This window comes from Myotis yumanensis, unplaced genomic scaffold, assembly GCF_028538775.1.
Source record: "Myotis yumanensis isolate MYYU_CA2020_CCGP unplaced genomic scaffold, mMyoYum1.0.hap1 SCAF_10, whole genome shotgun sequence".
Taxonomy (NCBI): Eukaryota; Metazoa; Chordata; class Mammalia; order Chiroptera; family Vespertilionidae; genus Myotis; species Myotis yumanensis.
Genome location: NW_027223761.1, coordinates 66,935,576 through 66,960,590, shown reverse-complemented (window position 1 = coordinate 66,960,590; position 25,015 = coordinate 66,935,576). Strand labels below are relative to the sequence as shown.

Here is a 25,015-nt window from a genome sequence, read left to right as displayed (position 1 = left end):
GGCTCAAGACATTTTGTGAAATGCCAAATACCATTTGTTCTCCCAGTCTCTGGAGAAGGGGCTACTCAAAACCACCCCAGGCATGGAACAATCAGATGTTTACAGCAATTCGATTATGCTGCATCTATCATTAGGCACTTCCATTAGGAGAACAGAGGTGGGTACCCAATAAAGGCAACGGGGGCCAGGGATCCCCCAAATTCAGCCTCTGTTTGAGCAAGCAGATCTGTCTGGGTTCAGAGTTCTGAAAGTTGAGCAGAAGGCCATCTGTGCACACTCTACTGGGTAAATTACAAGCAACCAATGAACAAATTCAGTGTACCATTCTGTAACAGAAAGCCAAGATTTCTAGCATTTCCAAGGCTAAAAGGGCTCCAATTAGCAAATCCCATAGTAAATCTTCCTGTGTTTGACATAAAGTGAGTATGACAAGCAGAAAAAAAGTCATGACTATTGTTTTCATTTAGGATGCTTTGGTTGATAAACTTAAGAGTTGCTTAATTATCACCCCCCCTCCCATGTCTTTGATCATGAGTAACAGAGATTTAGCGAATCTGAAATGAAAATACACATGTGTACTGTTTACTGAGGATGGGAGAGTTAAAACTATTCTCTTTGAGTTGAGAATACTTGGCAATATACTTGATGAAACAATAAAAATTAGAAAAACTTGACCTGTCCAGTGTTACTCAGTGGTTAGAGGGTCGGCCCGTGGATTGAAGGTTCACAGGTTCAATGATTCCTGGTCAAGGACACATAACTGGGCTATAGGCTTGATCCCCAGCCCTGGTTAGGGTGCATGCAGAAGGCAGCCAATCAATGTATCTCTCTCAGATCAATTTTTTTTTCTCCCTTCCTCCCTCCCCCTCCTCCCTCCCTTCCTCCCTCCTTCCCTCCCTCCCTCTGCCCTTCCACTCTCTCTAGAAATTAATGGAAAAAATATCTTTGGGTGAGGATTAACAACAAAAATTAGAAAAAAACCTTTGAAATATTTACATCCAAATGAAAGTTGCTTCTCAAAATTATCATCTTGGGAAAGAACTTATTTTCTTTATTGCCTTCAGAGAAAGTTCACAAACCAAGCAGCCCTATAAGATCAGTTATTCCTTGTTTTTGACCCAAAGCAGCCTTACCCAGCTTGACTATTTTCAAAAACCTCCCTGCCAGGATGAATATTGTTGCATTGGTAATAATCCACTCAATGTACTAAAAGCTCTGAAGAAAATCCCCAGAGAAAAAGTTCATAACTATATCGAACAATAGCACCATTATTAGAACGGGCCCAACTCCACAAAGGTGAATGCTTTCAAGAGGGCAACACTTATTTGACTCTAGAGCTCTGCTACATTCACTTACAACTCAGACTCAAGACTTCAGAGTCATAGCTCATAGAATCACTAAGCTGGAAGGGACATTGTGGTTCAATCTACAAAACTGAAATAAAGCTTTAGGGTAGCCACTTGCCTGTCTATTTAGAAGAGGCTGTTAGCTTAGGATGCCACCACCGTTTCTAACACTTTTTGAAAGCCTTCTCAAAAAGGTGAAAATTATCTTGGCATTAGATGTATCATATGCATTGGGAAAAGTAAAAAATCATCTAAGACATTGGAAGATGTTTGTTGAGTTTGCCATTAATACCCACGAATGTGCTTGGATCCTAGATGCTCAGGTGGGGACTAAGGGGCCAGAAGTATGGTTCACAGTTGTTGATATGAGCAATAGAGCTGGAAACAGGACAGATGTTGGAGGTGGCAGGAAAGCTCCCAAAGAAGACTGATGAGGCACCTGCTGCAAATTATTATTTTGAATAGCTCCATAATGTTCATCCTTAGGAAGGTCTACAACTAGGAAGTTACGCAGATTTTTTTTATTCTTTTAACAACTCTGAAGGTTAGAGATTTAAGACTTTCTCTATCCCAAAACGACTTAATCGACTATGTGCATTGTGTAAATATGGTCCAATATGAGAAGACATATTCCTTTTGAGAATCCCACAATGATCTCTAGGTGGTCATTTGTTTCCCAACAGATCCTACCTGTGAGCTATACCACCTAGTGGTTGAATGCACAACCCTTCAAAGTAGACCATCAGAAACCTGGCTCAGCTACTTATGATTTGTGTAGCTTTGGGAGAGTTATTTAACCTCTCTGTGCCTCACCTGTAAGATGAGAATAATGGTATTTCCCTCATATGGGTAAAATGAGATACCACAAGTAAGGGAGACAGAGTCATGCCAGTTATAGAGTACACACTCAAGAAATGCTAACTCTCATTAATATGTCATTACTTATTATTTCCACTTTTATGGTCTGAAGTCTGGGCTCAGGGAGGTTAAATCACTCCCCACTCACTATATCGCTAGAGAAAAGATATTATTTTGTTAGAATTTGAGACTTACTCTAATGCCTTTCCTACATAATATTAATACTTGTTAAAAATATTTTGATATCATATATGGTTCTTTCCATGATAACCACAATAATAGCCAACTTTATTCTAGACTCTAAACTAAGAATTATATCATTTCATTATCAAAAAATCCTAGGGTGTATTATTATCAGTTTTAAAGGTTAGGAAACTGAGGCTTAGAGGACTTGCTTGAGTTCACGTACCTAGTGAGTGTTGGTAAGAATGTGAACCTAAATTCATCCAAATCAATACGGCCACATGTAACTGAGAAAGTAGTTCCACAGTACCACTTGTTTTTAAATGATCCCCAAACTACCCATGTTAAAAACGGAACCTTCTAATATATACACATGACTCTTAATAAGTCCATTCTTCATAATCTATGATTAAAATATAAAACACTTTTTAAATAAATAAGAACTGAAAGCTTTACTTGATACACAGCTCTTGAATCCTAGTTGAGTCTAGTTTTCTTACATCTAGGGCAAAGGTTAGCTTGGCCACAGTCTGTGGTCCTTGTGGCATTCTTTTCTGGGCTGTGACCATGAAAACTACTCTAGGAATGGGACTGAAATTAGGCTCTGTGCCACTGCGCTGTCCCAACATACTGTTTTGACATGTAATGTGCTGTCTTTGTGCTTGGACACTACTGTAGACCTGTCAAATTACATGCACAAAGCAACATTCAAGCTCCCTCCCTCACCCCTTCCTTTCTTTCGCCCTCCCTCCTTCCCTCCCTTCCTGCCTTCCTGCCTTCCTGCCTTCCTTCCTTTTTTCCAGGAAGAGTTTCCTCTTTCAAGTTCCCTAAGAACTAGAGCTTCCTCACCAGTATGTGCTCTGGAAACACATAGCTATTTCTTTATACTATTCAAATATACATGTTTGGGGCAGAATAAAATCCCTGTTTTATGCTAACCACAGGATATAAGGTAACCACAGATTTTTGTTGTTGTTCATAGTCATGATGACTTCATCCTTTAACACTTAACTTTAACTCCAACATTACTTTCTCCAGAAGCCTTCCCTGGTTTCCCTTTGCTGGGTAAGATACCCAACCTCTGTGCTCCCACATCATTCCCCTTGCCACTCATAAAATGATAGTCTTTAAAGCCTGTCTCCCTCTCAAGGCTGTGCTTGCAGACAAGGATGGTGTCTAATTTAAGGTTGATACTCAGCACCAACATGGAGTCACAGCAGGATCTATTACGATGGGTGGGGCATTTAGACATTTTAATTCATTGGTATGGATGTAAACTAGTTGTTAAATACTTTCAATATCACGTGTGGCCTTATGTCCATACTCAGCATAATCACAACATCTTGCACATGGTAGGTGCTCAGGTCGTGCTTGTTGACTTAATGACCAATTTATGGGCTGGATGAATAAACATTGTGCATATCAGAATCTGATTGACAACTGGACCTGTCACCAAAGGCATGGATTATAATGAAATATTCTTAATATGCAAGAGCCTTTGATCCCTACAGATCCCGATGACATTAATGCCCTACAAAGAAATACTAGCTCATGTTTCCATGAGGTCTTCCTATGGATCCGTCAGAACCACTACTCTCTCTGTGGTCTTGATCCTGTCCCAACACAAACAGAATAGTAATCAAAGCACAATGACCAAGACTGGTGGTCTCTGGGTACTCTGGATTTGGAGTAGTAGAGCCCTTACCTGTCTGTGTTGCTGGGAGACTTGGTATCCCAGTCCTGCGACGGGTGGATTCTGCATTTTCTGGAGCAGGATCTTTTGCTGAAGTGGCAAGGGTGACCTTAGCAAGGGCTGGTTTGACAGAGGTTGGGTGGGCTGAGAGGGTGGCTGCTGTGCCTGTTGCTGCTGCTGCTGCTGCTGCTGCTGTTGCTGCTGTTGGTGTTGTCGTTGCTGCTGCTGCTGCTGTTGCTGCTGAGCTGACATCGAGCTCTGCTGTTGCTGCTGCTGCTGCTGCTGCTGCTGCTGCTGTTGGGTGTAGTGTAGGAGAGTAGGTTTGTTCTGAGAAGGCAAAACAGAAGGCATCTGTTGGTTTGCTTGATCTGAGTTAAAATGGAACAAAGGCTTGGTGTTGCCAAGACGGGGCTCCATGGCCGTGTGCGAGCTGTTCATAAAACTTCGACTGAGATCCTGAGGCTTTTGCTGCATAAGCACATCCAGGTGCCCTCCCTGGGCCGAGGGGCTGGCCTTGTACATGTAGTTAGCCATGACTTTTGACTGGCTGCTGCTGCCGGCTACCCCAGGCATGGGGGAGCTCTGTGGGCTGAATGGCTGCTGACCAAAAGAAGGGCTAGGGATTTTCTCCTGCCCAAATGGACCTGGAGATGGCCCAGCGGAAGAGGGCAAGGCTGACCAGTTGGTAGGCTGGTGCTGCTGCTGCTGGTGCTGCTGCATCCGGGCATGCTGCTGACGGTTGGCAGCTATCTGTTTGAGCTGTTGGGCATGGGACACTTCCTGCCAGCTTGGCAAGGCCCGGCTTGCTCCTGAGGCTGTCGGAGGCTGAGCCTGGCTCTGAGGGACCGAAGGGATTGGGGAGGAAGTGGACAGGGCAGTGTTGGCCATGGAGAAAGCAGGGCCGGCTGATGGGGGTCTCAACTGAGGAGAGCCCGATGGCCCCTGGGTCAGACCAGGTGAATATTCACTTTTGATCACTGTCTTCTCCATAGGGATGGAGGGCCTGGGAGTGCTCCTCTGGCTTTGCTGACCCAAGTCAATGTTAAATGGATCATCCTGCTTTATGGTGGCGTTGATCATATTCTCCAGCTCAAGGTCACTCATAGGAGGAACAGATATGTTGGTCAGTTCATTGAACAGCTCCTGCAGTTCAGGATCCATCAATTGCTCTCCGGAGTCATCTCCATACCTATTAGAAAAAATATTCTCCTGGGTTATCTGGCCATCCATGTGCTTACTGCAAGACAGAGTCTCTCCTGGCTCCTTCTTCACTTCTTTCAAGCCCATGTTAAACATGCCATTGCCAGGAGAATGTGTGTGGGGAGGCAGATTGTTAGTCTTCCTCAGGGGTGCTTGGCTCATGGGCAAGGTCCCTGACATAATCTGACTTTGTCCATTATTTACTTGGAGGCCCCCTTGTCCTGCAGAGAGGTTCTCCCCGACACGGATTCTTTTGATATCAAGGAACGAGTTGTCGACAAAGCCGTTGGGCCTCTTGCTGTTGGCAGGAGACAGGTTGACTATCTGTTTTCTTTTCAAGGAACCCTGGAGCTGAAAGACAAGAGGGGAAGTAAAATAAAATGAGATATGAATCCAGATGTGCTTCTTATCAAAAGCGACATAATATTTAAATGTTTCTTCCATTTACACACAGGATGGATTAAAAAAGAAGCACCAATGAAGCCGAGTCTGGAATATGATGAAACTCGCAGTAGCACAAACAGAACAAAATAAAGTCTTTCTGGAGGAGCAGATCAATTAGTGGTCAGAGATCACTGCGGTTCCCTGATAGCAACATAGGCCAATGGATGAAGAATCCTGCATAGATCATTAGTAGTTATTGATAATATCTGCAGTTCATCACCAAAGTGTCATTGCTTTTTGTTGTAGGTCAAAATATTCCACGTGCATGTACACTCAACCCCACACACCTACAGGCGACTGGTGTGACACAACTTTGACCAAGATGGGAAACACTGAAAACTATAAAGCTGGGATACAATTTCTAGTTGTGTTTTTCTTCCCCACAGATTCAATCCTTTCATTGCTATTATCCTCTAAGTAAGTATTTGAATTATTGTTGTGCCCAAGGAGATATGCTATCTGGCATTCATCTACTCTTCCTCCTATAATTCTGTGGCTTTGCAGTTGGGCCCATGCAGCAACATTGTGTGGGTGCACAGAAACCATGATTTTATCATTTATCAAATGAGACATGCTCTGCACAGATTTCCCTGGGGATTTGTTTCCTTAGTGTTTGCAACAACCAATTAGATGTGTATTACTTTATAGATAAGAAAACCAAGGCTCAGAGAGGCTAAGTAACTTGCCCAGTGTCACACAGCTAGACCTGGGCTTTAACTTAAGGTCTGTATAGTTTTAAAACCTGTGTCCTTTCCACTATATTATAATGCTGGAATTGGCATGTTAAAGGGTTAGGGTTTGCCTAGGAGAGCGGGCAGGAGGAAGTGAGCAGAGATATCCTGCATCTCTGCTAAAATGAGGAATCTGGGAATGGCCAGGATGCAGCACAGAGCCAAAGGTGAGCATGATGTTTCTTGTCATCAGTACCTGTTCCAGTAACTCTTTATCTGTGGCTTTGCCCATTCACAGGTGGTATACAGTGATGGTAGATGCACCATGTTTTGCCTTTTACCATTGCTAACTGGTAATCAGAGAAAGGAACCCAACCCCAGCGGAGCCAATCAGCTCCTTCCATGGTAATCCCAGGGCTCTCTTCGGGGGGCTGCACAGTGATTTACAAAACGTGGGAGCTGCTGTTCCATTAAGTCCACCTGGGCCATAGAGAAAGTAAGTCCATGGAAAGAGAGAACAACGAAGCATAGTGGAGAGACACAAGACTTCATAGCATTTGAGGGTCTGATTCAATCCCAGGTCAGCTCTGCAACCCTCCCTGTTGTCCCTGATATACTTTGTAATCTTTATAATAAATCCCCCTTTTTGCTTAAGCTTATATGAGTGGGGCTTCTGTTATTTTCCATGAAGACTCCCAATGAAGTCCCATGTGACTCACAGTCAGTGATGAGCAATGTGCAGCAAGAGGTAGGGTATAACTTGTAGTGGGTGTGAAGCTCCCCCCTCCCTTCTCTGCTGTCTCCGAGTATTTCTCGACTTCTAATCTTGTCTACTCAGGGATGTAGGCAATGTCAGCACAGAACACTGTCAGCCATCACCACATTTAGCAGAAACTCCAAGTTACCACTGTCTGTCCTCATGAGGTCAGAAAGAGCACAGACTAAAGAGGTTCAGCCATGCTTCCTCAAGAGTGGCCACACTGATTTATTTCAGTATAAGTTACATTTTGAAGGTTCTTTCACAACTAATAAAGGGATACATTCTTTTCCCCAGGTTTGGGTTATCACCTTTGATTTATTTTCCACTGGCTTTGAAAAACCAGTTCTGCCAGATTCTCCCATGGCCGTGGCCACTCCCTGGGCAGTGCAGTGCATACTCTAGGAAGCAGTGCTAGCACTTTCTCAAGCCACCAGGATTGTAGAGACAGTGATAGAATTAGCAATGGTTGTATCAGTAGTAATAATAATAATAATAATAATAATAGAAGTCATTTATTAAGTGCTGTGTGTTAGGCATTGTGCAAAGCTCTCTGTAGGAGTAATCTCACTGGATTCTCACAACACTAAGAGTCCTCACAACAACTCTATGAGATTGATACTACAGTGATTTGTTGCTTAGCAACAGGGACACATTCTGAGAAATGTGTTGTTCGATGATGTCATCATTGTGCAAACATCATAGAGTGTACTGACACAAACCTAGATGGCATAGTCTACTACACATGTAGGCTACATGGTTTAGCTTATTGCATTCCTTTATAGCAGTGGTTCTCAACCTTCCTAATGCCGCGACCCTTTAATACAGTTCTTCATGCTGTGGTGACTCTCAATTTCATTGTTACAAATTGAACATAATTAAAGCATAGTGATTAATCACAAAAACAATATGTAATTATATGTGTTTTTTCCGATGGTCTTTGGCGACCCCTGTGAAAGGGTCGTTCGACCCCCAAAGGGGTCGCGACCCACAGGTTGAAAACTGCTGCTTTATAGCATCCTAGTGCACTGAATACTGTATGAGATTGCAACACAGTTATAAGTATTTGTGTATATAAACATAGAAAAGGTACAATAAAAATACGTTATAAAAGATAAAGTGTGTAAAGGGGGAGAATAAGGGGGTAGGCCGTGAAGGGAAGCACCATTGGAGGGAGGGAGAATATATCTCAGCAGGTGGGAGGAAGGGAGAAAGGGAAGGAAGGGAAAAGGAGAGAAAGGGAGAGCAGAGATCAAAAGAGACCCAGAGAGAGAAAGCTTGAGATGAGAGATAATAAAAGGGAGAAGGGGAGGAGAGAGAGAAAGAGGGAGGGAGGGAGAGAGAAAGGAACGGGACTGGAAGGAAAGAGAGCAGGCTCCTAGGCTCCTCTCACTCCCTCACCAACTTCAGCCTGGGCAGTGGGCAGGTGCATGGCAGGTGGACAGTATGCTGAGCCTCCTTGTCTATTTAAACCTCCCAGAGCTGGCAAAAGTGTAGCTGAGCCCAGTCTTTACTTTCCACGTTGCAAATTTTTTGTTTATAATTTACTAGAGGCCTGTTGCATGAAAAGATTTGTGCAATACACCTTCCCTCCCCCTGGCTGCCGGCACCGGTTTTCCTCCGGCACCTGGGACCCAAGCCTTCGCTCCGGCTGGAGCTGCCTTCCAGCACACCAGCCTCGGGTCCCCTGCAGGAGAGCCGGATGAGGGCAGGATGGTGCCCGATCACCGCGGTCCCGCCCGCCAGCCACAGGTCAGGTCACACACAGGGTGCCCGCCGCTCCGGGTCACAGATAGCAGGCCAGGATGGTGGCGGGGCACGTGGGATGGCGCTGTCCCACTGTGCCTGCAGTATGCAAATTAGCCACCATCTTTGTCGGCAGTTAATTTACATATCATGCTGATTAGCCAATGGGGGGCGTAGCGAAGGTACGGTCAATTACCATGTTTGTCTATTATTAGATTAGATTATAATCATATGAGACCACCATCCCATCTGTGATCTGTTGTTTACCAAAATATCGTTCTGTAGAACATGCTTGTATTTCTTACCTACCCCTCATTTTTATAGATGAGAAAACTGAGGTTTGGAGATTGAGTAACATTTCAAGGCCACACAAATAGTAAGCAATAAAGTCAAGAATCAAATCAAGCACTCCCAAGCAGACCCTGTGCTGTGCAGTAAATGGTACCATAGGCCCTGACAGAGGTAACTGGTACCCATATCCATGTATTGGGGAGGACTGGGAGCCAGTCCTGACATGGCATTAAGTTGCTTTGCTATTCCAGGCAAGTTACTTTACTTCTGTGGGATGTAGTTCCCTTCTTTATAAATAGGATTACCTCTGAGAACACTTTCCCCCCTGAACCCAGAAAGTAACAGGCACTGAAGAAGTGCCACCAGGTACAACTGGATAAATGACTAAGATGGGGAGAAGTCCTCCTGAGTGATGCTGCGGAAGACAAATCATGAATAAAAGGGATTCCATTAGGACTCCCTTGAGTATGATGCTTTATTAAGAGAATTGTGGAGACAGTCTGTGTCCCGTTTTGTAGAAGCTTCTAATCAAAGCTGTGTCACCAAGGTCCACTGAATGCTGATTAGGCACCAGCTACTAGAACAATACAATGTCAACGACTCCCAAAGTTCAACCTTTACCTTGAAGTATTTCTTTGCTGAACTAAATATTCATCATCAAATACATGGCTTTATTTTTGGAACTCCCATTCTAGGTTTTGGTCAAAGTTCACATTTCTTTTCTTTTTTAAAAATATATTTTTATTGATTTCAGAAATGAAGGGAAAGAGAGATAGAAACATCAACGATGAGAGAGAATCATTGATCAGCTGCCTCCTGCACACCCCGCACTGGGATTGAGCCCGCAACCTAGACATGTGTCCTGACCAGGAATCAAACTGTGATCTCCTGGATCATAGGTTGATGTTCAACCACTGAGCCATGCTGGCTGGGCCACATTTATTTTTTTATTGTTGACACTATTACATATGTCCCCATTCTTTCCTCAACTTTGCCTGCCTCCACCCAGTACCTGCCTCCCCACTTCCCTCTGGCCATCACCATACTATGTCTATGGGTTCAGATACATGGCTTTGAATTGTATTGAGTCATATACAGTTCTCCACTTAGAGTTCTGTGATAAAAAGCTACTATTCTAGCAGGAGTAGAGGACGAACACAGTTAGTCATTAATACCCTAGTGAGAAATAGTTTATGAGAAAATTCAATTCCACCTTACCAGGCCAAGAGTGGTCCTAAGGGAATAAGACAATCAGGGGAATGGTGGGGAATGAAGACATGAGTTTGAATTGAGAAGGATGAGGCCCAATACAGACCTTATGGGTGGCCTGGATGGAATGGAGAGAGGGGGAAGTATAAGGACAGTGTATATCCTGAGGGTCAGAGGAGTCAGTAACCAAGAATGCACTTAATAGCATTGAAAGGACAGAGGGAAGAACCAGGGCTGACCTCTCTCACCCGGGGCTTATCCATCAGGCATGGACAGCACAGTGCTCAGGGCACACAGTAGTCTCAGGGGCCCATGAGAATATTTTAATTTATTTTAAAACAGAAGAAAAAAAGCTTTCAGGCTGAAGAAATGTTTTAATATATAATAGTAATATACTTATCTTTCTGCCAACACAGCCAGAAAACGTAAATTTAAATTTGGTAAGGAAGAAGGGGCTCTTAAAAGCAAAATTACCCAATGCTCACAAAAGGCTCCCATTTAATAACTACTGTGTACTGAGTGTTTATTTTAAGACAGGTACTCTGAAAATAAAGACTTGTTCACAGTTCTCTGAACATCATTCTGATCCTCATTTTATAAGCGAAAAATTGCAGCTCCTGACATTCAGATTACACGGTGAATGGAGGCAGGATGCCAACCCAGGTCTGCCTGGTTCCAGAGTCCTTGTTCTTAATCACTAACCACACTGCTCACTTTCCTTTCTGCCTTCAACTTGCCCGCACGTTGACACTATTCTGGACGCAGTGGACACAGCCAAGACAAAGAGTAATAGAATGAAGACGTATCACATGTACAGGGCAAAGGGGAGGGCATTTGGGACTCATAGGGATGGATGGCAGGGAGAGAACAGTGACATCACTGGCTGGAGGTTGATGGTGAAAGCCCAGGACATCGCCCTCGAGGCTCCAATATAAGGAAGGGAAGAAATAAAGGGTCATGTGGCCAGTCAAAAAGATTTACTGAGCACCCAGAGAGAGAGAGAGAGAGAGAAAGAGAGAGAGAGCTCTGAGCCGGACCCTCTCAAGTCATCCCTGGCATGAGGGAACATAAACAGAGGATTAAGTCGGAGGCAGGAGGCACAGGCTTCAAAAGAACACAACACTTCCACATTCCACGTTCCCATTACCTCGCTGGACGGAGAAGCATTTTTGTTTGGTGCCATACATCTGCACCCCCAAATTATGATGTTTAATTTGTGAGATTAGGCATATAACATCACCCTTTCAGTAGCCATCCGAGGAAAGGGCTTCTTTGAGGAATGATTTCAACACAGCAAGTCTAGTCTGGTTTGCACACTACACAGGGATCACTGTACTTTCCTTGATGAGGTCCAGCAAACTTTCTTTTCACTCTCGTCCTGGTTCTGATTCTTCTATTTGAACACCTTCGTGCTCTGTGAGGCCTGTGTGGTCTCTGCTGGGGGAAGGTGTGGGCCTGCTCAGGGCCCGGTCCAGACACAGTGGCCTGCCTGCCCCAAGGGCTGGGGATGGAGGTGCCCGGACACTATGGACCAGGAAAATGCAGTCCACAGTGGAATCGAGACTGGGGTTCCTCGGTAAACTCTCCTTTTGAAACAGCTGTGCTCTATTCTTCCAGGGGACTCAAAACATAAACTTCCTGGAGGGATTTAAAGATGCCTATTGCACAATCCTCTGGTTTCTGTTTCATCCCCTGCCCCCTATGCCTTTCCACAAAATAAATGCACCCTTTGTCTCCTATGCTGCCCTAGGAACAAGGACTATGCCACACAAAGGTAACAATTCCGTCCATAGGTCACATATTTTTCTGTCTTTCTCAACGATGCATACACATAAGAACCAAAGTGGCCTCGGGGGACCATCTTGGTCCCATCATCTATAAACTTTCCTCATGGCCATTTAGAAATAGGGTTGGGAATAGATAACATTAGAAGGAGACCTAACCCTCAAAAATAATTTATGACTCTTGATCTGATTCTTGAAGTAAAAATGCTTGGGATCCTGGAACAGGAAGTTCCAGCTCATCACAGTACCTGCAGGTGGAAGGGTTCGTCCAGGGCTCTCCTGCCCCCAAGAAAACCAGATGGGGTGGGAAGGCTTTTGCTGAAGATGCTAAACAGCTCCCACTTGAGCTTGCTGCTTTGTTTTTCTGTCCTGCGAGGTACTGTTTTTGTTTCGATATAGGTTTGCCCAACTAGATTTTAAGCTCTTTGAGGGTGGACTCTGTGTCCTGAACTTGACCTGGATTCCTTCCAGCACCTACCACAGTGCCGGGCATTTTCTAGGTGTTCAAACAGTAGTTTGTTGGTTGATCTCAGTACTTGGGAAGCTGGATCCTTCGAACTACTGAGCTTTAAAATGATGGTAAGAAGGCTGTGGCGGTGAGGAATGTTTTCATAGTTAATTCATAAGTCATTTAACGGCTGCCCTAGAGATTTGCTTGAGTGATCATTTTTGTCTGAATCCTGAAGTCAGAGGAATGCAAAGCCCTGAGAACTGGAATCACAAGGAAAGCTCATTGTCATCCATGTGAGTCAAAAGTGAAGGGTGCAGGAAGCTTTGCGTTGGACTCAAGGTGGTGTGCAGCCTCCGGATGAGATCCCAAACACGGGGTGTAATGCTGAACCCCAGGCCGACCCCCTGCCCCACACCCTGGAGCTGATGGGGAGGAAGGCGACTTTCCTATATGATTTTTAGTACCTCCCACTTTTATTCCTTCAAGAATAAGTGTGAGCCTTTTGTTTCGTTTCATTTTGTTTTTGGTGGAAGACATATTAGACCTACCTAGAAAATTTGTTCTGTAACTTTGTTCCATAGGCTTGGGCTCTGAGGAAATGCGATTACTTTAACCAGCAAAGTAGCTATTCTTTATGATAAACTAATACATTTTAATATCGATAAATTTTTATCGGGAAGTAAGGCCACTGCAAATTCGGGATCTTTGTAGAGAAAACACATCAACATACTGTCCTTCTAAAGACACTAAATGCCAAAAGCTCCCATATTCTTTCTTTAACCACGCCCCCCCCCCCCCCCCCCCCCCCCCCGCCCATCTTCAATGGCTGGCTTGTAGAGAGAAACTAGGAGAGTTGGAATTTGCCTCAGAAACACACTCATCAGGGAACCATTGCAACACTGCCTCAGAGAAGTAGACACCTCTTTTACCAAGGTAACGGGGAGGCTGTGGGCTCTTGAAGAGCATGGAATTTAGCTGCTAATAAGCATGAGATCTAAACACTGCTTTCCTCCTATTTCTTGGATAAGCTTGGGCCAGTCACTTAGCTCACCTCTGTGATGGGTTTTTCGCAGGGATTAGCCACCATCTATGGCAGGGGTCCTCAAACTTTTTAAACAGGGGGCCAGTTCACTGTCCCTCAGACCGTTGAGGGCTGGACTATAGTTTAAAAAAAAACTATGAACAAATTCCTATGCACACTGCACATATCTTATTTTGAAGTAAAAAAACAAAACGGGAACAAATACAATATTTGGATTTGCATGTGGCCCGCGGGCCGTAGTTTGAGGACCCCTATCTATGGGAAGCACCAGCAGCGTCCCCAGCTCAGAGCAGCGCCCCATTACTGGCAGTTCTTTTTTTTTTTTTTTTTTTTTTAACAGGAGAGGCCAAAGTTGAACCTAACCAGGGGGGCATTTCCCTCCACCATCCTGATTGTTATGTGCCAGCCATGATCTAGGCAAAGGCAAAATGAAGATAACAAAATGGGCTTTTTGTCATTGTGAAATGGAATTTGTTTACTCATTCATTCAACAGATATATATTTTAAATTCTTTATTGTTTAAAGTATCACATAAGTCTCCTTTTTTCCCTCATTGACCTCTTCCCGGCCATCCCCACCCCCCAGCACATGTCCTCACCCCCCTCCCCATCTGTGTCCATTGGATATGCTCACATGCATGCATACAAGTCCTTTGGTTGCTCAACAGATATTTATTTAGCACCAAGTGTATGTTCTGAGAGACTACATATTCTCTGTCATAGGGTCGTTGTGAGGACTAAGTGGTTAAAGTACATAAAGAGCCTTGAAAATTGGTCTTAAAACACAGGTCTCAATAAATGTGAGAACTAATAAAAACAAAACAAACGAAAAGGCATTGGCCAGTCTGTCCTGTCTGGAAACAAGCAGAAAGGACCAGCACAATGGAATCGTTGCCCTGAAGGAGGGGGCATGGGATCACAGCTGTAGCGGAGAGAGGACTCGTCTGAGAAAGATAGGAAAGGAAGGCTCCCTCGCAACACAGTGCCCCCAAATAGGCAAATAAACATGGTATTTTATGTCAGGAATACTGCTAGTGACGGCATAAGCAAAACTTGTTGTCTTAGATTAAATTATACTTGATTAGAATAAATGAAAAAGTTCAAAGTGGAATTATTTCCCCATATTGTTTACTCCCTTAAGCAAAGTCATTCCAGCTTCATTCAGTAGCACCCAGTGTGATGACCCTGCACCTAGATCCTCAGTGATCCCTATAAGTCGCTGCAATCGTCTGAAGGCAGGGTCTGCAGGGGCCATCTTTCAGAGAAGGACCCTCGATGTTTAACAGAAAAATGAACAGAAACCTATGTAATAAAATGCTAATATGCAAATTATCCCCTCTGGGAGTTCAACTGGGAGTTTGACCAGGGGGCGGGGCCAGGGCCCCTCCCCCTGTACGGTCCTGCCCCCAGCTGCTCCCCCTATTTGGGGTGGGGCTGGCCAGCAAACCACCAGTGGCCCCTCCCACTAGCCACTCCTCCCTGATCGACCCCAATCTGGGTGGGCCGAACTCACCTGTGCACGAATTTGTGCACAGGGCCTCTAGTATTCTATAAAAGCCTGAAAAACACAGCTACTTTGTGCACAAAATACTTTAACCATGACTCACGTTTTGTCCAAAATATATCAAAGCAAATCCAAAATAATTGCTATGTCCAAAATGTTGGCAATTTTCTTGAAATCTCTAAATGTTCTTCTCAGCAGAATGTACAAGGTATTAAGTTTTATTAATCAAGTGGCTTCTCTCTGCTGGAAGCTTTCACTCTAAGGGGCCCAGCTCAGGGTCCGTCTTCTGGGTGAGGCCCTCCCCTCCTATGTTCCCTCATAGTCTTCCTTCCTGCTTGAATGATTTTAGCACTCCTGTTTTATATTGTTTTGGGTAATTAAGGTCTGTGAGTTTTTCACTTCAATATGATTCCAAGAAGCCAGTGGCGGAGGGAGTACCTTGTGCATCTCTAATCCCACAAGCCCAATCCAGCACTACCCGAGGGAAGCATTCACTGACTGGCTAATGATTTTACTTATTGGGCAGTCAGTAACATTAGATGAGTCAATTTATGGGGTGTCTATGGTTCTCTGAACCATACCCCCTTTGTAAACCACAGGGCTGATTGTTTACAGCTTTCTGTCTAATCTAGAGCTGTGGTCACGTGGCAGAGCTGAGCTGTACTGGAGAGGTAGGGAAATCACAATTGTCCTAAGAGGTTGCTATTCTTTCCTTATGCTGGAGGGAATTGGACTCATCCCCAAACTTTGGCCAATTTGAATATCAGGAAAACCTAGATAGCAAAGAGAGTGGCCTAATTACATTCCAGGGTTGTCTGTTAGTTATTTTGGGGATTGAACACAGGTCCTAAAGAGCTCCCACCTTTTTGTAAAATAGTATGAAACACAAGCCACCCATAATTCCATGTCAGCATTTCACCTTCATCTTTGGTGGCTTATCTGACTTAAAACTGAAAGTCCCTATCTCTCCAATCACATACTTCATTCTTCTTCGGGCCCCCTCTGCTTTAAGCACAGGCACTACCAAGTATCTTGCATTACATTCTGCAAATCTGACCCTACATTATTCCTCTCCCCACTCCAATCTGTTCTTCACATAGCAACGAAAGGGATCTCTTTCTCACACCCACAGTCCAGCTATATTACAATTGAGCCTGGAATAACATGGTTTTGAACTATGTGGGTCCACTTATATGTGGGTTTTTTTCAATTAATTTATTTAAAAATTTTTTTGAGATTACCTTACCACTGTGAAGCAAGTGTATTGATTACATGAGGTGACTATAAAGCAATCATATTGATGGTCCTTTGTTATCAATGCATGAATCATATAATATATAGAATATATATTATCCATGTAATAAAGTTGAATGTGAACATGTTATTTAATATGTCTTCCTTTGATAACCACTCACGTCTCTGGTAGAGGGTTTCTGATCGTGGGACATCCACTTCCCCAAGCCCCAGGAGACTGGATCAAGGTAGACATTTGACTTAAGCTGAGTCAATTACAGTGGAACCTCAGTTCTCAAATTTAATTCATTTCGGAAGGCTGTTTGAGATGTGATTTGTTTGAAAACCAAATCATTTTTCCCCCATTAGAAATAATGTACGTTTAATCAATCTGTTCCAGACTCCCAAATGATTTTGTTTTAACTTTTCTCAATTGTCTATGATTGTTGTTTCATGAGCACTTTCATACTCTTAGCAACATCAGTACTCCTGATGCCTTTATGTCTTAAAATTGTGCTAATCATCGATTTCACCACGATGCCATACTAGTTAGCCTTATCAGACAAGTGAACACCTCCATCATACTTTGCAATTTTTTTTAAACTCTATCATTTTTCTCACAACTTTTCCTTTTCACCTTGCTGCTATCACTAACCTTCTTAGGACTCATGGGACTTACTTTTATGTGCTTAATAATAATAAACAGCAACAAAAGCAACAAACAAACATGAAAACTATTCACAGCACAATTTCCTGAGTGTTAATAACTTGAGGTTTAATGGTAACCTGACTCATACTTGCACATTCTCTTCTTTGTCACCTGAGAGTTGCGTCACTGATCACACAGGTATTAACATGAAAGGGTTGTTGGTCGAGAACTGAAGTTTTGTTAGACAACTGAGACATTTTTCCATGAACAACTTGGTTGAGAACTGAATTGTTTGAGATGGGAGACGTTCGAGAGCCAAGGTTTGACTGTACATGTTTTTCTATTAATCAGAAATCGACACAAGACCTTCTCGGCAGTCTCGGTGCACTTGAAATGAGAGCTATGTGGGGCTGCCTGTACTGGAGTCACTCTCGGCCATGTACAACAAGAGACAGAGAAAGCAAGTCTACAGAGACAGGAGAATGAAACCGATGCACAGGGAAAAGCTGGGATGAGAAAGCTCGTTGAAAGAGAGAGAAGGAGGAGAGAAGGAGGAAAGGAGGGAAGGAAAGAGGAAGGGCAGGGAAGCAACAGCGGGAGGGAGGGAGAAGGATGGAGGAATGACAGAGATTCCTGAAGCTTTCCAATACCTGGTTCCAGCACTTTGGAAGACTCAATTCTATCTCCTGTGATTGAGACACTCAGTAACTTTCCAATAAATCTCTTTCCTCCACCCATACCCCATCCCACTGTTTTCTTGTTTCCTTGCAGACGTTTAAGAGGGCTCCTGTTACTTGCAACAAACAATTCCCAACTAAAACAAGGATGGAATAAAGCCAATAATTACATTGCAATGAAAGTTTTCATAAGGTAAATGTATCTTATTCTTGATGGATTAAAAACCGAAAAGCTGCGTGGAGGCTAAACGCACACATTTATTTTGGTTTCTCTTTCAACTTTCCACGTGCGGTCATTACCCAGCTCTTCCACGGCCTTTCTGAAAGGAGCGCATTATGAATTAAGAACGAGGGCCGCTGTTCCACGACAACCGCATTCTAACAGGGTTTCCATTGTCCTCACCTATCTCTACGTGGCATACCCAGGGGAGGTCCAGAGATCGTATCTTCACCAATTCTCCCCTCAATTCACGCGAACATTCTGGGAAAAAAAACCTGCCATCCGAATCATGTTTAGACAGCCCAGGTCTGCACCGTGTAAACTGGTTTGGATGCAATCACCTGGAGACACAGGCAGGCTGAGCAGACCTTTTAAGAGGTCCCTGCAATTTCAGGCTCATCTTTAACTCCATTACAAAGGAATGTTAAGCAGCATTTAGAAGGTAGTTTGGCAAAGTACCTGAGAGCCCCAAAGAGCTCCTTTGATGTTCTTGGCATTGATGTCATCATTCTTTTGAAACTTTTGAAGAAATATTTTTCTTATAGCAACTGTATCTAGGTTCAATATAGAGTGTTGATGTGTGTTTTCTCTGGTCGAATGTCAGCTGGAGTAACTATGAACCATATAGACAGATACTCTTTCAGAAGGTACCTCAGCTTTCACTCCAGTCTATGTTTATTTTCACATCAAAGACACATCTAAGGGGAAATTGCTTAACTAGCTCTATGAAACATGAAGAGGTTTACAGGGATATTTGGTTATAATTGAGAAAAAACAAAACCAAAACCTACACTGCAGGCAATTTAAGCCTTTCATGCTTGGAAATGAGAATTTATGATGGCAGATAGAAAAGTTCCTTTGCTGTCCATGAAGGTCTGAATGCTGACTTTTTAAGCTGGCATTCAAGTCCCACTATTTGCCATACATTTATGGGAAATGATTCTTGATGATTTAAGTGACATTAAATGGGGGACAATAAAGCCTTTATATTGTTTGCAGTTTAACTGCTCTTTGAAGCAATGTCCTATAGCAATACAATGCCCTCACTTTGATCTAACTTGCTCAGCCCAGTAATTATACGACTGAGATGAATTCTCCACCTGACAGATTCCAATTCTTCATGTGTGGCCATATTCTTTGAAGAGGGAAAAAAAACCCATGTACATTGAAAAATAAAACTTTAAACAACTCAAAATTGTGAATCACGGGTAATTCTCTGTGTCAAAGCAGTACGCTGGGCAGAAGGCCTTTTCCCATATTGTATAATGAGAACCACTATTTTCCGGTATGTGCTTATGCTGTTCTTGAAACTTATCTTTAAACAGAAATATGTTACAGTTCCTTTCTGTGAATCTGTTTCATGATAAGTCAACATCCATCCGCTTTAAAAAAATGAGAGCAGAAGGCACTAACCCGGGCCTTGGATTATCTGCTGACTGACCACTCCCTGATGAGAAAGGACTACCCACCCTGACATGAATGGCCATGGGATGCTCAGACAAGTAAAGGAGCTCATTTGGCACCATTCTGTAGAGAAAACTGTTTACTGTGTTGCTCAAGTCCGCTTAAAATATTAAAAGCGTAGTCTTAACTCAGAAGCTCCTAATCCTAAAAAATATTATGGCTCTTTATTTCATTTGCCTTTTAGACACAGCACAGGACAGATTTAAACTGAGAAAGCTCACCAACTGCAACCTTGTAAATTGCTTTTAGTCCAGATGTCAGCTGGATTGATACCACTGGAACTTTACCCCCCACACTCTTCCCACCCCCAACCCCGAGAAGTGCATCTTTCCCTGTACCTGACTTGCAATTAGTATCTTACATCCACTAGTACAGCGGTTCTCAATCTGTGGGTCGCGACCCCTTTAGGGGTCGAACGACCCTTTCACAGGGGTCGCCTAAGACCATTGGAAAACACATATATAATTACATATTGTTTTTGTGACTAATCACTATGCTTTAATTATGTTCAATTTGTAGCAATGGAATTGGGGGTCATCACAACATGAGGAACTGTATTAAAGGGTTGTGGCATTAGGAAGGTTGAGAACCACTGCACTAGTAGATACCTGGAGGATAAAATACTTCTTTAACCATGACCCATGCTCCGCATGTGTTATGTCTCCATATATGTCATCCTGATCTCAGAGTGTTTTCCTCTTCCACCAGTGCATTTTCTTCACCATCTTCAAATCCCAGCTCAAAACTCACTCCTTCTCAGAGCACACCCGGGAACACCTCTCTGTAATTTTGTGCCCTAGGAAGACACTCTATCCATGGTTTGCTTTCCTTTTGGCTTATGACTGTTATACCTTTTTCAGTACCCCCCAGCAAGATTGCAAATATCGTTTTGTGTCTTCTAATGTCTTATGAGGCAACCTATTGTAGTGGTCAAGAGCCCGAGCTTTGGCATAAGAGACTTGGTTTTAAGTCTAGACTGTATCTTTTATGAGACAGGAAACTTTGGGTAGCTTATTTAACGCCTCTAAGCCTCAGTTTCCTTCTCTGTATAATGGAGATAATAGTCCCAACTCAATAGTTGTAGTGGGTCTCAAATGAGACAATGTCTATAGAGTCTGTACTCAAAATGCAGCAGATAATATTGGCTGAATAAATATCAGCTATTTTAAAACTTAGTCTGCTGGGGCCTCTCATAAGACTTAGATGAGTGTTTAGCAAATGGCAGGAAAGAGAAGGAGCAAACAGCATTCTTTGAGTGACTACTCAATAGAAGGTACTTCCCATGTATTATCTCATTGAATCTACTTACTAGCAGTGTGACCATGGGCAAGTTATCTAATTTCTATACCTTGATTTTCTCATCTGTAAAATATATATACGTGTGTGTGTGTGTGTGTGTGTGTGTGTATTAATTATACTTATATCACAAAGTTGATGCAAAGGTTAAAAGGATACATGTAGAGTACTAGAAACAGTCCCTGACACAAAGAAAGTACCCAATAACAGCAGCTATTATTATTACTGTTAAATCCTTACAGCAACCTTGAAAGTGGATGTAAGGAATCTCATTTTGCAGAAGAGTCTACAAAAGTTTATGCAACTTGACCAAGGTTGCCCAGCTAGTAATTGAGCCAGATTTTCCTTACTGTGAAAATCCACGCTTTTTATGAAATGTATTCACTGGAGGAAACTTTCATTTCATGGTAGGGGATTATTCCAGGGAAGCACTATAGTGACAACTAGGTCCTCAGGGAGCTAACTGTGCATCACAGGCAAGGCTGACAGTGAAGCAGGCCTTGGAGGAGTGGGTAAGAGAGGAGGCTCAGTACAATGCAGGGTAAGGCCTCTCTGGCTTAGACCCCATGCCGCAGATGCTGAAGTAATTATGAATCCAGGGGTGGGCATCAAAGGATTTTAAGCAGATGGGTGACCATGATCTGTAATGTAGTGTAGAAAAAAACCTCTAACAATCAAATATTTGCAGGTGGATTACAGACAGGATGTCTTAAGCCAGAAGAGCAGTGAGAATATCTCAGCACTCATTAAGGGGCAGTGAGAACTGCACTTGAGCTAAGTTGGTAGCAGTGGAAGTGGAGATGATGGGAAAGAACTTAGGAACCAGAAACCACGTGAACTTTGTAATCAATTCCATGTGGAAAGTCGTGTGTGTGTGTGTGTGTGTATGTGTGTGTGTGAGAGAGAGAGAGAGAGAGAGAGAGGGCAGGAGGAAGAAGAGAGGAAGGGGGAGGGAGGGAAAGAAGGAGGGAGAGAGAGAGAATAGGGCTAAATTCACATTTCTGGATTAGTGACTGAGTAGATATGGAGTCATTTGTTGAAAAAAAGAATGTAGGGAGAAGATCATGCTTCATGATGGACAAATAATGGATGTTTAATGTGAGGTGTGGCGGGGCATGTAAGCAGAGGTGTTCCCTTGCTACTTAGATGTTTTAGCTCACACATCAGTAGAGAGCTTTTGGCTGTCTATATAGGTTTGGTGGAAACACACATAAGCATTCGTTGAAGGAATGAATGTGGCTGTGTGTGTCCAAATGAGAGTGAGGAGTGAGAAGAGAAAAGGGGGATGGGAATGGAATTGTGGGGAACATCAAAATTTAGGAAGGAGAGGAATAAAGTGGAGAAGATGAGCTGAAGGAAAGAAGAGAGCTTTAGGGAGGGAATGAGCAACCTCATGAAGTGATGCAACCTTATCAAGAGGTCACCTGGAATAAAGCAGAGCAGTATCTGTCACGCAGGCATTTGATGGTGGCGGGGGATGGGGGAAAGATGCTGGATTACAACGTGTTGAGAACAGAAGGGAGGTCACCAAAGAAAAACATGGTGGGTAGATTATATTTCCTAAAAGCTCAGGAGAGGTTGGATAGCAGCTAGAGGGAATTATAGCAGTGATTTTCTATCCTTTTCATCTCATCACACACATAAACTACTAAAATTCTGCAGCACACCAAAAAACATATTTTTGCCAATCTGACAAAAATAGGCATAATTTTGATTTACAATAATAATAATAGTAATTACCTACCCTTTTTGCTCCAAAGTGACTTTTTTTAAAAAAAAAATCATGTGTCTATACTTGCATGTAAGAATTAACCAATCAGGCACAACCTTATTATGCAACGTGATCAATTAGATGCAACTCTATTATATGACCTATATATTTATGGCTCAGGACAGGGCATTCACACTTGTTCAGACAAATGGCTGTTGTCATTTTCTTATTTGACAATCTACGTGAAAATAGGACAGTGCCCCCAACTAAACAGTCAGATCCTGTGTGTTTTAAAAATTCTTGTGCCGTACCAGTTGAAATCACTGAATTACAGGGTAGAAGTCTGCTTATCATATTTATGTCCTTCATAACATCTAGTAAAATATTTTGTATTTTGCAGGTACACAGTTAAACACTTTTGAATGAATTATTCTGTCACCTTGCCTAATTCTTTCACTCTATTTTAATTAGTTTTCTTCCATATTTTCACCTTTTCTCCACCCCCTTAGTATATGCAGTGAGGCTGCAATTCATTGTTCAAATACTAGATGGATGGCACAGAATTCTCTTATTTCTTCCAGAGTAATTAGATTGTATGTAGTGGGAACTTCAGTATAGGTTTGAAGTCAGCCAAGATGGAGGCAGACAGGACACAAGAAATGTAAGTATCATTGAGAAAGCAGGTGTTGCATCCCCGTATTCTTTTTGTTGGGTTTCATGTCAAAACAAATAAGGCAAAATGGGACTGGAGAATCCTGTTTGGGAAACAAAAACCACCAAAAGAAAGACTTACAAGGGAGATGGATGGCATTGGGTGGCTTCAATAAAAATTTCAGTAGCATTGATTTTCAGGAAATCTAAGGATACTAAAAATCTTTTTAAAAGAGTATCCTATTTGATATTGATAACCAAAGATAGTTCAAAGTAATGGCTTTGCATCTAATCGCTTGTTAAATTAAGGTCACATATGGGAATTGCCTTTGACCAGACAGCTTCATGCTACTGAATGAGAAGGATCTAATGAAGTTTGATCTTTGGGTGCCTATCATCATGTATTATCAAGCCTATCATTTTCTCCATCAAAGAAAATATAGTTAGAAAATAGAGGGAAAGAGGAGGGACAACCCTTGATCCATCCATGCATTCATGGAGACCATCCTCCATTTTCTGTATTCACCTAGCAGGCACACATCATTTCATTTCTTGCTTGTGCTTCTCATCATATTTTTAAACTTTCAATATCATTTAGTACCATTCTTTTCCCCTCCATGATATCTAGTGTCACAGGCACCTTTTTCTTTCCCTTTATTACTTTTGGCAGTAGAAAGGGTTTTTTCCCCTCTTCCATTGACCTTTACCTATTCCTAGCAAATTCATGGCTTGATGACAAGAGCTAGCTGGGTCATACGCAGATGCAACTTATCTTTGCGCGCAGTTGGTCTGTGCACATGTGTCTGTACAAGTGTGCTTCTCTTCTATTGTTTGACTCCTTTTAACTACACGCACATCTCTCTAATCACAGTTTGGAATTCACCTGAATTTCCCTGCTGTGAGAGCTGAAAAAGCGGACATCAAGTTGCTAAGACCACAGCTCTGAAGAGAAAATAGCACATCTTTATTGGTGGGACACATGAAAAGCTATGAATGTGGGGTTTTTAAGTAAGATGCTGCATACGCATAACCTCTGGGTGCTTGCTAGTGACACTGTCCCACATGTTGGCCATCTCCTTCATAATTAAAGAAATACTTTGAAAAAGAGAAGAACTGTTTGATTTTTCACACCGGTACACTATTCTGGGAATGCAGAGCCCACAGCCTGCTCTGCCCAATGCAAAGCATGAAAATAGTTCCTACAAATCTTGTCACGAGTCTGAGAGAGCCTTCAGCATTCTAGCTTCATTCTTCTCTGAAGGAGAAAATTTAATTTATGATTTTTTCAGTGTCCATTCGCAAGGTTGGGTCTTTTTCTTCTTCTTCTTTAAAAAAAGTTGCCATAGCAACAACTACTCATCACAGGGCATTTCCTTGAGTACTGATAATGCTGCTTATTAGACAAGCAGATCCCAATGCCACAGGGAAGGCCACAGAGAGACATCAACATATCAGTTGGAAAAGATTCACTAAATGGTGAAAATAAGCAATTTTTGAGATGGAAATGGAAGCATCAATGGATGTTTCCATCAGATGGGGCATTCGATACATATGACAACTATTTCTCTATAACAAAGCCAAGCAAACAATTACATGATGAAGGACTTGACAGGGTCTTGAGTGAAGTGATAAAGAGGAAACGGGACTCAGGACATTCCCAAGGAGCCTGCAGCTCTGGTTTCCGCTCAGAACTCAGTGGCCCGGTGGTGCAGTATGCAGCATGACCTGAACCAGTGTCCATCTTGAGAGAGTGGCCTTGTGTCTGCAGCTCTGAGGCCCTGGAGTGACATAGAGTTCTGCTCCAATTCCGGTGCACATCCCCTCCACTCTCCTGGGGGCGGCTGGACTGAGCCATTGGGTATTCTCCTTGATCTACCTCAAATGTCACCTGTAGTGTTTGTGCTGACATCAGTGCAGTGTATGGAGTACCAATGGG

General features: G+C 42.9%; 1 protein-coding gene across 2 annotated transcripts in view; it reads right to left on the bottom strand.

Moving 5' to 3' along the window:
* MAML2 (mastermind like transcriptional coactivator 2) overlaps window positions 1-25,015 on the bottom strand; it is a 356,704-nt gene that overhangs the window by 108,824 nt on the left and 222,865 nt on the right. For both annotated transcript variants that reach the window (XM_070425931.1, XM_070425932.1), the window contains exon 2: window positions 4,093-5,631. In XM_070425931.1, coding sequence (XP_070282032.1) covers window positions 4,093-5,631 — 1,539 coding nt within the window. The remainder of the gene's footprint in view (window positions 1-4,092; window positions 5,632-25,015) is intronic.